A 13977-nucleotide genomic window follows, 5' to 3' on the forward strand; every position below is an offset into this window, starting at 1 on the left:
GAACCCTGTTGTGAACTGTGCATGTGAATGATCCAGATTGCGCACTCACTCCTTATGAGACTCTGACTAATGCCTGATGATCTGAGGTGGCACAATTTCATCCCAAAACCATCCCCCGCTCCCCGCCCCAGTCTGTAGAGAAGCTGTCTTCTAAGAAACTGGTCCTTGGTGCCAAAAAGGTTAGGGACTGCTGTGATAACCATAGTGAAGTGGATGTGGAATTAGCTGACCTATCAGTAACTTTGGAAAACAGTGTTTTGACAGGATGCTGTAAGGCTGAAGACAAAACCTCTAGTTGGTGCACTTGTTTCTCATAGGGGTGTGGGTTAGCAATCTCAAAACTGTGTATATTCTAGGAAGAAGTTACAAATAAGAATGGTACTAGAGTTATCCTGTGGTTCTGGATCAGGGTTGGAGGTGTCAGCATGAACTAGGGCTGTTGGTTTTTTCAGAGAGAGAGAAATGGGGGTCTATGCATATATAACACATCTGTTTCCTAAGTCTGTCCACAGAGGGCCTTAGAGCAGTGACACCTGCATCAGTAACCAGAGCCAGGCTGAGATACTGGATCCTAAGGGCTCCTCAGGGAAGGGTTTGGTTCCAGGGCTGGGGTAGGGCAAGTGAAAGGTGAGTGATGGGAGCCTGTCAGATGTCAGAAGGGCAGATGCCCGCCAAAAAGTGCTCCGTTGGCCAAAGCTGGAGCAGTTCTAGCCACAGGATAGACAACAGTAGTAATGGATTATAACCTAAAAAAGAAAAGAAATAGCCATCCATTTAGGCTGATATCAATACATAAATGAATGCATAAGTAAGGGATAAGGAACAGCTCTTCCTTGCAGGATAATTCCAGTTAATAAATGTAGAAGGAATAAGGTTTGAAATAGAAAGCCACCATGATAATTGTTATAAGCACAGTCCCTTGGCAGATGCAGCAAGGTGAAATCTTTCTAATAGGTGAAAGAATTAGGAGAAATAGAATATCTGCCAAGTCTCCCCCCAAATAGCTCTTCATTACAAAGGGAGCAATACTTTACAGTGGAGAAACCTGGCAGACACTGCCCCAACCAAGAGCTCAAAGGTGACATCGTATTGGCAGCAGGTACCTGTGGTGCTGTGTGAATGGCACATCACCTGTGGTGGTTTTCCCTAAGTTGAATCAGGAGAAAACGGCAGACAAACCCAATTTGAAGGACATTCTACAAAATAATTGACCAGTACTCTTCAAGGTGATGAGAGGAGACTGCAAACTCTTCTGGCATGGGGGGCCGTGAAAGTGTGTCAGCTAAGCACAACGTGGATCCTGGACCAGGCCCAGGAGCAGACGGGCTCTGGTGGGCGGCCTGGCGAAACAACAAAGCCTGTGGTTGAGCTGGGAGTACCATGCCAGAGTTCCTCTTATGGTGTTGATCCTTGTTCTGTGGCTGCACGAAGGTGGGTGGAAACTTGGGGACACCGTGTGCCCTGCCTCTGAAACTCTTGTGCAAGTCTAAAATCGTCCTTAAAAGTCTTTTTAAGTTATCACTAAGAAAATTAATAGGCAAGCCAGACATCACGTAGTCTGACTGTGCTGTCAGTCGTGTCTGGGGCCAGCATCAGCACAGGGCTCGCAATAGTGGTTTACCTCTTAGCTCCCAAGGAGAGGCAGAGTTGAGAGCCTCCCTGGTGATTGACTTAACAGCTATATGGAGCTTTCTATGGTGTCTTGATTGGGTATGTGTTACAGGAGGTACACGGGTCAGGACTCCCTGAACTGTATTTAAAAGTCTATTCTGCTGTGTATGAATGATGCCTCGGGGAGAGAGAAGAGAACTTATGCTCCATTTGGAATTTATCTTGGAGCGTGCTGTGAGGAACAAATCTGTTTGTGTCTTTGTGCAGTAGCTGTCCAGTTACTGCAGCAGTACCACTAACTGAAAAACCCCTTCCCTGCTGTGTTGAGATATCTCTTTTTCCCATACTAAATTTCCATGGGCAGTTGGGACTACGGGGTTTTCTCTCTGTCTTCCTGGACTTCTCTCATCACACTGGTGTAAACAGAGAGGCTTTACACTGCGTTTTCATGTCAGCTGGGGCTAGAGTCTTCACCACTGCAGCTCTTACTCAGAGTAGTCTGCTTATTTGTGCTTACTGGTTCTTCTTCACCTTTTATTTTAGATACAGAGGGTCTATTTACAGATTTGTTACATGAAAATATTGCATGAGGCTGGGGTTTGGAGTACAGATCCTGTCACCTAGTTAGCATAGTACTCAATAGGTAGTTTTTTTAACCCACCCCCACTCCCTCCACCTTCTAGTAGTCCCCAGTGTCTGTTGTTCCCATATTTGTGTCCATGTGTGCTCAATGTTTAGCTCACATTTATAAGTGAGAACATGCGGCATTTGGTTTTCTGTTCCTGCATTAATTTGCTTAGGATTAAGTCAAGCTCCATCCATGTTGCTGCAAAAGATGTGATTTTATTCCTTTTTTATGGCTGTGTAGTATTTCATGGTATATGGGCACCACATTTTCTTTATCCAGTCTACCATTGATGGGCACCTGGGTTGATTCTGTGTCTTTACTATTGTTAATAGTACAGCGATGAACATATGAGTGCATGTGTCTTTTTGGTTGAATGATTTATTTTCTTTTGGATGTATACCCAGTATTGGGGTTGCTGGATAGAATGGTAGTTCTGTTTAAGTTCCTTGAGAAATCTCCAGACCACTTCCCACAGTGGCTGGACTAATTTACATTCCCGTCAACAGTGTATAAAGCATTCCCTTTTCTCCTCAGCCTTGCCAGCATCTGTTGTCTTTAGACTTTTTAGTAATGGCCATTCTGGCTGGTGTCAGATGGTATCTCATTGTGGTTTTGATGCATTTCTCTAGTGCTGTGTGGTACTGAGCCTTTTTCATGTTTGTTGGCCACTTGTATATCTTCTTTGAGAAGTGCCTGTTCATGTCCTTTGCCCATTTTTTAATGGGGTTATTTGTTTTTTTACGTAAGTTCCCTGTAGATTCTGGATATTAGGCCTTTATCAGATGCATAGTTTGCAAATAATTTCTGTCATTCTGTAGGTTGTCTGTATTCTCTGTCAGTAGTTTCTCTTGCTGTGCAGAAGCTCTTTCATTTAATTAAATTCTACTTGCCAATTTTTGTTTTTTGTTGCAGTTGTTTTTGGGAACTTAGCCAAAAATTCTTTGCCAAGGCCAATGTCCAGAAGAGTGTTTCCTAGATTATCTTCCGGGATCTTACATTTTGAGGTCTTACGTTGAAATCTTTAATATATTTTGAGTTAATTTTTGTATATGGTGAAAGATAGAGGTCTGGCTTCAATCTTCTATATATGGCTAGCCAGTTATTCCAGCACCGTGTATTGAATAGGATGGTCTTTCTCCACCGCAGTTTTTGCTGGCCTTGTCGAAGATTGGATGGTTGCAGGTGTGTGGCCTTATTTCTGAGTTTTCTGTTCTGTTCATTGGTCTATGGGTCTGTTTTTGTACCAGTACAGAAGCTGTTTTGGTTACTGGGGCTTTAAAGTATAGTCTGAAGTTGAGTGTGATGCCAGTGTGATGCCTCTGGCTTTATTCTTTTTGGTTAGGATTGCTTTGGCTATTTGGGCTCTTTTTTCATTCCATATGAATTTTAGAATAGTTTCTTGTTCTTCTTAAATGCATTTTACAATTAATTTGTTTAGCCCTAAGAAAAAAACATGATTTTATATTGCAATAGCATTAAATTTAATGTTTTTTTTAAAAAAAATATGTTTCATCTACTTCTAACTTATTGCAGAGAGTTTTATAAAGTTGCCTGTAATGATTTTTTAATGGTTTTCTTCATTTTTATAAATCAAACATCCTTGTAACCACACCCAGGTCAAGGAATAGAACTTGATCATAATCATCCCAGAAGCACCCCCCACATGTCCCATTTCTATTATAATCTACTTCCTCTCCCAAAAAATAACCACTTCCCAAACTCTTATGGTAGGAGTCATTTCCCTAATCTTTATAGTTTTATCACCAAGTGTATATCCCTAGACACTATAGTTTAGTGTTGTTTTATTCTTAAAATTTGATATGTTTTTAAAGTCTCTTTTAATCTACACATTTTTCTCTCTATCCCTTTCTTTTTCTTTTACAATTTTTAAATTTTCTTCTGTTAGCACTTGTAACTTTCTTTTTTTTTTTTTTTCTAATCAGATACTTAGTGGTTTGTTTTGATTATTTTCTCTTGAGAGTCAGCTTTTGGATTTGCTTCTTAGTTCTATTCTTTTTCTACTTAATAATATCTGCTTTTATTTGTAATAATTCCCCCCTTTCTTTTGGTTCACTTATTCTTTTTCTGGCTTTCTCAGTTATATGTTTAAATAATTTATTTTTATTATTTAAATTTGTATTGATATAGGTATTTAAGCTATAAAGCTTCTTGTGACATTTTCTGAGTCCCATACATTCTCTATATATTTTCCCAGCCTTTTATAGCTGTATATCTTATATGCAGTATGGTGCTCGATTTTGCTTTGTGAACTGATCCAAGACTGTTTTCCATTTAATAGGTGAGCCAAGTCCGTTTTTTACATGACAGATAACAAGGAACCACCTTGTTCTATTTTATTTGCTTTTACCCTTTTGGTATTTAAGAAGGCTTTCTTGTTTTCTTTTCTTTCTTTCTTTTTTTTTTTTTTCCCCCTTTTACCCTAATGCCTTTATAGCAAACCCTTAGATTCTTTTGTTGGCTCCCCACAGTACCCAATATTGCAGTTAGCTGATGGACACCCCACTCCCGGTTGGCCCGTGCACATCTTCTCCCCATCCCTACCACTTCTCTGGTGGTGATTCTTTGTCTGCATTGTCTGAGCTGGTAACCATGGCATGCTGCACCTTTATCACCGTCATGTGCCAGCAGCTCCACAGATAAATACAGACCACCTGGCAGCCACACCTGTGCCTCTGCCTCTAGTCATTTTGGTTTCCGGAGCCTATTCTTTAGTGGGTGGTCCCTCAGCTCCTGGTCATCGTACTTCCTGTGTTTGTGTGTACTCATAAAAAATATGTGTGACTTTTATCCTTGATGGTCACTATTTAGATGTTAAATCTTTGGCTTGTATTTTTTTCCTTTGAATATCTTAAATATGTTACTGAACCTGTTCTATTCTGGACCTGTAATCCCTACTGCAAAGCCACTCACAAGTCCAGTTTTCATCATTTCTGATTTTACAGACATGTATTCTTAAGGGGGAGGAATCTATAGAACTGAAAACCATGTGAATACCCTAGTCATGAGGTGGCTGATTTTGTCTGTCCAGGTAAGATGGTGCAGGTAGGGGGTGTGGTGGTCCAAGTGGCACACGCAGGAAGTCACAGGATGTGGGAGGCATTGTTCTGTGTGCCCTGTGCACAGAGTGTGTGATGCCCTTTGATGGGTTTGCAGCCTCATCTGGTGGACTTCTGGCACAGCCCTTCTGTAAGCTCTTTAAGACGGCGTTTCCCTTCGGCCAGATTGCACTCTGTGCACAGTGCAGTTGCTTCTCCCTGTGGAGTGAGATGGGCCCACATTGTCTGTGGCTCCACCTGGCCTTGGTGCTTATTGCTCTCTGCTCTGCTGCTCCCCTCATGTAACGAGGGTGTGTTAAGAGTCTGTAAGTGTGTTGTGTTAGATATTTAGGAAGGAAATGTTAATCCTAAAAATAGGTTTCCCATCTTTTAACTTATATAAAATTGACTGGACTTTTTCTTCTGGATTATCTTTTTGTAATTAGAGACTAATAATACACTGATATGAAGTAGCTTTGTATCAGGAAAATGGATAAATGTAAACATTCGCCTACCAGGAGAAAATAATACGACCTGATTGAAAAAATGTATGGATAAAAAGCTAGGTTTAGTAGGTAGCCATTGATGAACAGAGTAACTTAAGACAACCATTGGGGATTGTTAGAGCAGAGATTGTAGCTCCCTTCTGAGGAGGAGCTGACCAAAATGTAGTCCAACTCCTGCTTGACAGAAGAGGTACAGCCAAACCGATCCAAAGGAAATGTCAGAGGAGGCCAGGTGGGGATTATCAACAACTGTGTTTGAGGGTTTGTTCCACTTTGTTTTGGTTTTGGTGAAATTATCACATTTTGCATGTTATATTACCTTGGCACCTGGAATCATGGCATTTATGCTGAGATTTTTTCTCCCTGATGTCTCTTCTGTTTGATAGCATGTATGTACCTTTCATAATCAATATCAAACTGAAGTAACTTAAAAAGATAGATAATTGTATTCATTTTCTAGGGTTCCATAACCACAAACTCAGTGGCTTAAAACCACAGAAATGTCTGTCCTCACAGTTCTGGAGGCCACAAATCCAAAATCAAGGGCTTGGCAGGGTTGCTTCCTAATGGCAACTCAGGAAAGTTGAGTTTATGAGTATGTATTATTTTTTACTACATGTAGTATAGTACTTTAATAATTATTAAAACTTAAATCATTCACAAATATCATTTTTCTTACTGGTAATAAAAGTTTTCTGACATATCTTACAGCAATATAGTTAAGAACTGATGCCCTTGATTAGCAGTTTTAAAAACCAGAGGCTTACCTTAGCCTGTCTTACTTTCCTAGACTTGTGTGGAAATGATTTGAGGATAATGGCCCATAACGGCACATTCCTGTAAAGCCTGTGCTTAGAACCCTAGAGTGGTCTGGGAGATGAAGATTAAGACCTTGTTGTCCATCTCTTAAGGAAAATACCATCAGAGGAAAATGCAAATCTTGTTATAGGTCATCACGAGAATGAGGATTATAATGTATAGAAATTGGGGCTTAATTATGGGAAATAGTTCTGTTCTTGGCTCTAGTTTACTTCTGTTTGGAGTTGTTTTGTTGATTCTTCTCTATTCTCTTCTCTTCCTTTTCTTGAGTGGAAAGGAACTTGGGAAAGTCATGCGCTGGCCTTGCGTTGTCAGAGGAAACTTGGAATGTCATTGCCTTTTGGGCACATTTGCAAGCAAGGGGGTGACATATGCTGTGGTGCGGCCTGGGTGTGGGGAGTTGAGGGCTGTTAGCTCCATCATTCAGACATGTTTTAAGTTTATGGAAACTCTGTGTTTCTTACAAGTGCGTTTGTGCCCTGTATTTTCAGCTTGTGTTGTATGAGGTTCTATTCTTTGTTTTTAACACTTCCCGTCCCCACCCCATCCCTCCGACATGCACCTCAGACAGCATGAACAAGACAAGCTGCTACTTCCTCTCCTCTCTTACACACTGTCTCTTTATCTTTAATTACAACAAAATACACATAGCATAAAATTGCCATCCTAACCATTTTTAAATGTACAAGTTCAGTGCTGTTAAGTACATTCACATTATTGTGCAACCATTACTACCATCCATCTCTGGAACTTTTTCATCTTCCCAAACTGAAACTCTGTCCCCATTAAGTGCTAAGTTTTCATTCTCCAGCACCCCCAGACCAAGTAACTGGCTTTCTACTTTCTGTCTGTATGATTTGACTTTTCTGAGTACCTCATATAAGTCACATCAGACACTGTCCTTTTGCGACTGTCTTATCTCACTCAGCATAACGTCCTCAAGTTTCAGCCCTGTTGTAGCATGTGTCAGCATTTCCGACTGAATAATATTCCATGTTGTGTGTAGTGTACACCACAGTTTGTTTATTCGGCCACTGATGGACATGTGGGTTGTTTCCATGTTTAGCTGTTGCAAGTAATACTGCTGTGAACGTGGGTATACAGGTATCTTTCATTCTCCCCTGGGTGTACAGGTATCTTTCATTCTCCGCTTTCAGTTCTTTTGAAAATATACCCAGAAGTGAAATTGCTGGATCATATGGTAATTGTATGTTTAGTTTTTTGAAGAACCTCCATACTGTTTCCTATAGCAGCTATACCATCCTCCATTTCCACCAACACTGCACGAGGGATCCAGTTTCCCCACATCCCTGTCAACACTTGTTACTTTCTTTCTTCCTTTTAATTTGCCAGTAGCCTCATAATGAGTGTGAGGCAGCATCTCATTGTAGTGTTAATTTGCATTTACCTAACAATTTGTGATATGGAGCATCTTTTCATGGGCTTGTTGGCTGTTCTATCTCTTCTTTGGAGAAATGTCTGTTGAAGGTGTTTGACATTTTTTAATCAAATTGTTGGGCAGTTTCCCTTGTTTTTAAGTCAGAGTAGGTGATGTTTGTCTTGCTCATGAAACAAAAGTTATAAAAAAAGAACATGTTTGCTATGAAATGTAGTTGATACATGCAGAATGGAAAGATTTATAAATTAAATACTCCTTTATTAACATTTTAATGTGTTGAATTTAAATTTCAGAAGCATTCATCTTTCTTCTCTACTTGTACATTTTTGTTTACCTGACAGTGTAAAATCCACAACCCCAAAATAATGGCTTTTTCCCCATTTAAAATACTTTGTAAAAATAGTAGTCTAGTTACTGGTTTCTCTAAAGTAGCCATTTTCCCTTGGTTGTCATTTGTGAGCCCAGGCTTAGTCCTCAAGTCTGACATAGACTCCCCAAGGCCCTAACACTGAAGTTCTCTGAGCCCTACCACTGCCCACGTGGGCCCAAGAAGTGTCCCAGCAGTGCCCAAGAAGGTCACCTCCACCTGTGGAATCCACAGTGTGGGTAGCCCCCAGGGAGCCACAGCCATCTAGGCCCAGATTCACAGGAGGACGCGGTTACTGCAAGTATCTGAACCTGGCCCCACCACCTATGGGTAGAATTGATTCCAGCTCAGTGGTCCATGGGTTGTCTTTAGGTTCACCTTGCTTTTTTGTCCCACACTCACGTGTTGGAGCTCAGCTGCATGGAGTGCCCTTCTCCCTGTACCTGTGAGATTAGTCAGCAGTCCTCTCTCCTTCCGTATTCTGTCTTTATTTCTGCGACACTATTTCTGGAGAACATTGTATCTGTGCTTTTCCTTTGATATGTTTGTAATTTTCATTAGAAAAGCCCTTTTAGATTCTAAAGCTTCTACATTCAGTATTTCAATCAATGATAACAAACTGGTATAAGACTAAATATGAAATACAAACATCAACACATTTCTATAAATTGGTGTTATAATGTCTTCCACAAAAAGTTCAGTTGTTTGTATGTTTTTCAAATGCGCTTTGCTTGTCTTGATGATTTACAACTGTTGGCACTGCTGTTTAAGTCTGTTCTGACAGTGAGAAATTGACTCATTTGGCAAAGTCAGCTGTTTTTACTAAAAGTGAATACTGGTGAGTAGAAAGGGGCTTGTATACAATTTTCTTGTCAAAGAACAATGAGCGGGAAATAAACAATTTTAGTTCCTTGGATTTGAACATCACTCTCGCATGCCTCCACCAACCAGCTTGTCTCCACAGAGCTTCCTTCCTCACTTCAGACTGAAAATCTGTTATCAGTGTGTGGAAAATAAAACTTTTACACATCTTTAGTTTTGAGGATATGGATTATTACTATTTATAGGTTTTTGGTTTTTTTTCACTATAAGGAGGAAATTTTTTTAAAAAGTAAAAGGTGTTCACATTGTCTAGTTATTGCCTTATGATTTGATTTTCTTGTTTCACGAAGAAGAAAAACTTTTAATTAAATGTGTTTAAATAGTAAAAATATACATGTCACTTCTCCTGGTTCCACTTAAATGTATTAACATGTATTTGGTTGGTGCTTAATAAAAAATGTTCAGCGAATAATTAACTTCAGTTAAACCCTTAAAAATATAGGGAGTAAACAGAAATATTGAGTGGTTACTCAGCATGGGTTAAGGGATACAGCAAATCATTGGTCAGTATCGGGTATCATCATATTCTTACCATCTTTTTTTCTGGAGTTTTAGTAGTTGTTTTTAAAAAATATCTATGTTTTAATAAAGCATTTTGATGTTTGAAACTACCTTGGATAAGCATATCAAGACCCTTGAGAGATTCTAAAACATGTTCAGCACTTTCCGGTGTAATATTCTCAAAGAACCAGGACACATCTCATTTCTCAAAATGAAAAAAAAAAAAGTATTAGACATTACCCTTGTAATTTCAAGCCCACAATCTGTCACTTTGAAGTGTTTGTATCGTTTTACAAAAGAAAAGCCAAATGAAGATATCCCTGAAAAAATATTTTAATAGAATATATCTTTATTTCAGTATCTTAAATAGTGAAGATGGAGAAATATTCAATAATGAAGAGCATGAATATGCATCCAAAAAAAGGAAAAAGGACCATTTTAGAAATGACACAAATACTCAAAGTAAGATTATTCTCATTAATTTTATTTTGTCGATTATGTTGAAATACTAAATTACTCTGACAATGCTATCTTATGAAATAAAAGGTGATACAAATATGTAAATAACAGCCCAGTATCCAGCATCACCCACTTATTTAGTGGTCAGACTTTTTGCAGCTCAATCATTTCAGTGGGTAAGATGTGCAAAAACAAAATAAGAGATGGCACAACCCACAAAACAGCCATGCATATGATCTTGAATTCAACTCATTCTTGAGCAGTGAGGCCAAACTGAGGGGTGTCCTGACTTGAGTTTCGAAGTGACTGAAGATTCAGAGCAGGAGACAGACATTCAGAGCTGTAGTTTAGGATGTTAGATGGCAGCAGGGGAAGGCTGGAGGTGGGCCCTGTCTGTGAGAGGGCGTAGGGCTCTGTCATGGCACTGCCTTGCAGTATATCCGTGAGTTACCAAGACACATGTTCGCCTATAGTAGGCTCCCTTACCTCAGTGGATAGACCTCCAGTGGGTGCCTGAAACTGTGGATAGTACCGAACCTTATGGATACTATGGGTTTTTTTCTGTATATACACACTTGTAATAAAGTTTAATTTATAAATTAGGCACAGCAAGAGATTAACAACAATAATAAAATGAAACAGTTATAGCAAGATGGCCGCCATCGCTCCTCTTGCACTTTGGGGCCATTATGAAGTATGATAAGGGTTCTCTAAACACAGGCACTGCGATACCTCCACAGTTGATCCGATAACCAAGACGGCTACTGAGTGATCAAGGGGCAGGTAGTGTAGGACTTGCTTGACAAAGGGAGGATTCCCATCCCAGGCAGGACAAAGCAGGACAGTGTGAGATTTCATGACACCACCCAGAACGGCACAGAATTTAAAACTTAGGAACGGTTTATTTCTGGAATTTTCCATTTAATGTTTTCAAGCCAAAACTGACTGTGGGTAATTGAAACTGTAGAAGGTGAAACTGTGAATATGGGGGAGACTACTTTATGAAGAAGACAGGGTCACATGGAGAATACAGTTAGTGTGATTCTTGAAACTTTTAAGAATTATCTGAAAAATGTGTTTCTGTGGAGTACCATACAGAGCAATAGAAGAATAGAACTTTTTATTAGGGTACATAGGAATTTAGTAATGTAATTACATTTTATAATCATTTATGTCTTCATATGGCTTCAGTCATTAATAATACTAATTTTCTTCTAAGTTACTAGGACTTGGTACTGTCTGAAATCATTGTTCATATCTTAAACTGATTTAAGAAACAAGGCAATTCTGTTTGCATTGAACCAAGTAAAAGCATTTCTTGTGAATATAGTAAGTCAGATAATTTTGTTAACATGTCCAATTATTTAAATTCCTTTAAAATCTTCATTTTTGAATGATTTGCCAGATTTAAAAAACAAAGTTAATTTTTATTCTAGGTTTTTATCGTGAAAAATGGATCTATGTCCATAAAGAAAGCACAAAAGAAGTAAGTATTCTATTATAAATAAGAGAGTATCTTGGATTGTTTCTGTTCAATATGGAGTCACATTAAATACATTTATTAATAAAGTTGCATAAAACACATTTCTTTTGCAATATCAGATCTATGGTTCAAATTCTGACAGATAATAGCATATGAGGAGCTTTTGAGGTAGTGATTCTCCATTGTGTGTGCTTGCATGTGCGTGTGGTATGTGACTGTATTTGTGCATACATTGGTGTGTGTTGTATATATGGTGTGTATGTATGGTTGTGCTTGTATTTGCACACATTGGTGTGTGGGATGTATGGTGTGTGTTGGCATGTGGTATATGTGTGCCGTGTGTGGTTCCTGCCTACCTGTACATATCTGAGTCAGCAGCAGGTCTATTTAAACCAAGCATGGACTCCTGCAGTCATACGCATTTTCTCTGTGTTAGCATGAACCTCTGATGCTGATGGGCGTGTGTGTGTCCTCCCTGTGGCGTGTTTTGGAGCATAGGACATCTGTGAGCCCCCTCATTCCACGTAAAGAGTGGCTAACATGAAATTAGTAATTGAGTTGGGTTTGCACAGAGCCGTGTGAACTCTTTCCCTGCCTTTCTTTTCCCAAGTTAGGCTAAAGCTTTTTCATGAGCCATAAGACAAACCAGAGAGCTTCAAGCTGTCTCCTGTTTCTTTACTAGGATCAGGGAAGTTGAGTTCCTTTTATGGTCCTAGAAACTCTGCATGTGCTTTATTTTGCAACAATTGGGGAAAATAATTTAGGGAACTATTGTCTATCATCTGTTTTTTTAGGGTAAGTTAAATATTCCAGAAATGTTTGTAGATGCTCTGAAGCTAGTCCAGCTTCCTAGAAACTGAAGGATTAGATTCTGAGAAAGAAAACTTAATCTATTCGGTTATGGTTAGTGGGTATAGAATGAATCAGATCCTTAATATACACTCTAATATACCATTAGAAGATTGTTTGACAGAATCTAACCTAGTTTTTAAAAAAACGAAATTTAGTGCTCATGAAAGACCATTAAATATTTCATCTGCTCTGTTGCCATCCTGATTACAGAGCAGAGGACCCCATCCAAGCTAGCATGTGCAGGAAAAGAGGACCTTATTGTGAGGCTGTGGGAATGTTCCCTGGAATCCTAGGAACCAGGATCCTAGAACCAGGCTGAGAGGGACCAGAACTAGGACTGGGCGCTGGTGTCCCTGCACCACATCATGTCTCCACACCGTCACCTGGTATAGAGCAAGTGCCTGCTGCTCATCCATGCTAGCTGGTGCCTCACCGCTCTGAGGTTACATGCTGTGGTTCTAGGTCCAGACATGCTCTTTGTGGTCTGCTCTGTGAATCAGATTTAATTTTCAGTTGTGAGATGGGTGGTGACCTTGGAAAGTGCCTGCTGCACCATCATGTAGAATTAAGAGAGAGAAATAAAATAGGAATATCAACTGTGAGGGATTTCAGATAATTATCTATATCAAAATTAGCATTTCCTTTCCCCCAGAGTTCCCAGGAAAATGTTTTCTGCATAGCAGGCACTCAGTCAACATATTTGGGTGTTTTAAATGAATTTCGTTGAGTTGTGCACACAGTAGGGCGATTGGGGTTGACGCACAGAAGCACATGAGCCTCTGAGTATATCAGCTATCAGAGACAAAGGTGCTGTGACTCCAGCTGCTTTCTCTAGGACATCTCGAGTCACCTGTTTGGAATTTGAGATCGATCATCTCATGTTTTTTATTATTGTTCTCCAGCTTATTTATCTCTACAACTTTGAAATGAAAATCTGTAGATTTTAAATATTTCAAATATGGAGGATGGAAATGGAGTTTAAAATGACTTCTGAAACCTAATGTGCTAATCTACACAAACCAGTATAGGATAAGCGTGTATCATGGCAGAAAAACATCTAAGAGAATAGCAGCAGTGTTTACAGTACTGAAAATAAATTGTTTCATTTTCTTCCTTTGGTTCTTGGACCTGTGGGTCTAATCACCAGTTTTTTTGGTGTTTTGGGTTCTTGGCATCCGTGCTCCCAGCCTGAAAGCTGCCCATGGTCACAACCAGCACTTGCCTTCAGCCCTCTCCATCCCAGTGCTGGTTTTCAGAGGCACCTTCTTGCTGCCGAAGCGCCTCTCCCAGCTGTGATCCTTGTGGGAGCATACTTCCAACCTGGGCAGTGCATGCCTCCCCCGCAGAGAAATCCTGTGTTTTAACTGTATATTTATAACACCTACATCCTTACAATGCAGCTAAGCACATGATT

The 13977-nt window shown here is 39.7% G+C and overlaps 1 protein-coding gene across 13 annotated transcripts in view; it reads left to right on the forward strand.

The window, feature by feature from the left end:
• The window catches only part of FBXO25 (F-box protein 25), a 63833-nt gene that overhangs the window by 15808 nt on the left and 34048 nt on the right, over nucleotides 1-13977 (forward strand). For 10 of the 13 annotated variants that reach the window (XM_037985331.2, XM_073017905.1, XM_007961561.3 and 7 more), the window contains 2 exons: nucleotides 10128-10231; nucleotides 11665-11714. In XM_037985331.2, the coding sequence (XP_037841259.1) occupies nucleotides 10128-10231; nucleotides 11665-11714 (154 nt within the window). The remainder of the gene's footprint in view (nucleotides 1-10127; nucleotides 10232-11664; nucleotides 11715-13977) is intronic. The other 3 variants (XM_007961566.3, XM_037985334.2, XM_007961565.3) reach the window with 1 other exon arrangement.

This window comes from Chlorocebus sabaeus, chromosome 8 (assembly GCF_047675955.1).
Source record: "Chlorocebus sabaeus isolate Y175 chromosome 8, mChlSab1.0.hap1, whole genome shotgun sequence".
Classification (NCBI taxonomy): Eukaryota; Metazoa; Chordata; class Mammalia; order Primates; family Cercopithecidae; genus Chlorocebus; species Chlorocebus sabaeus.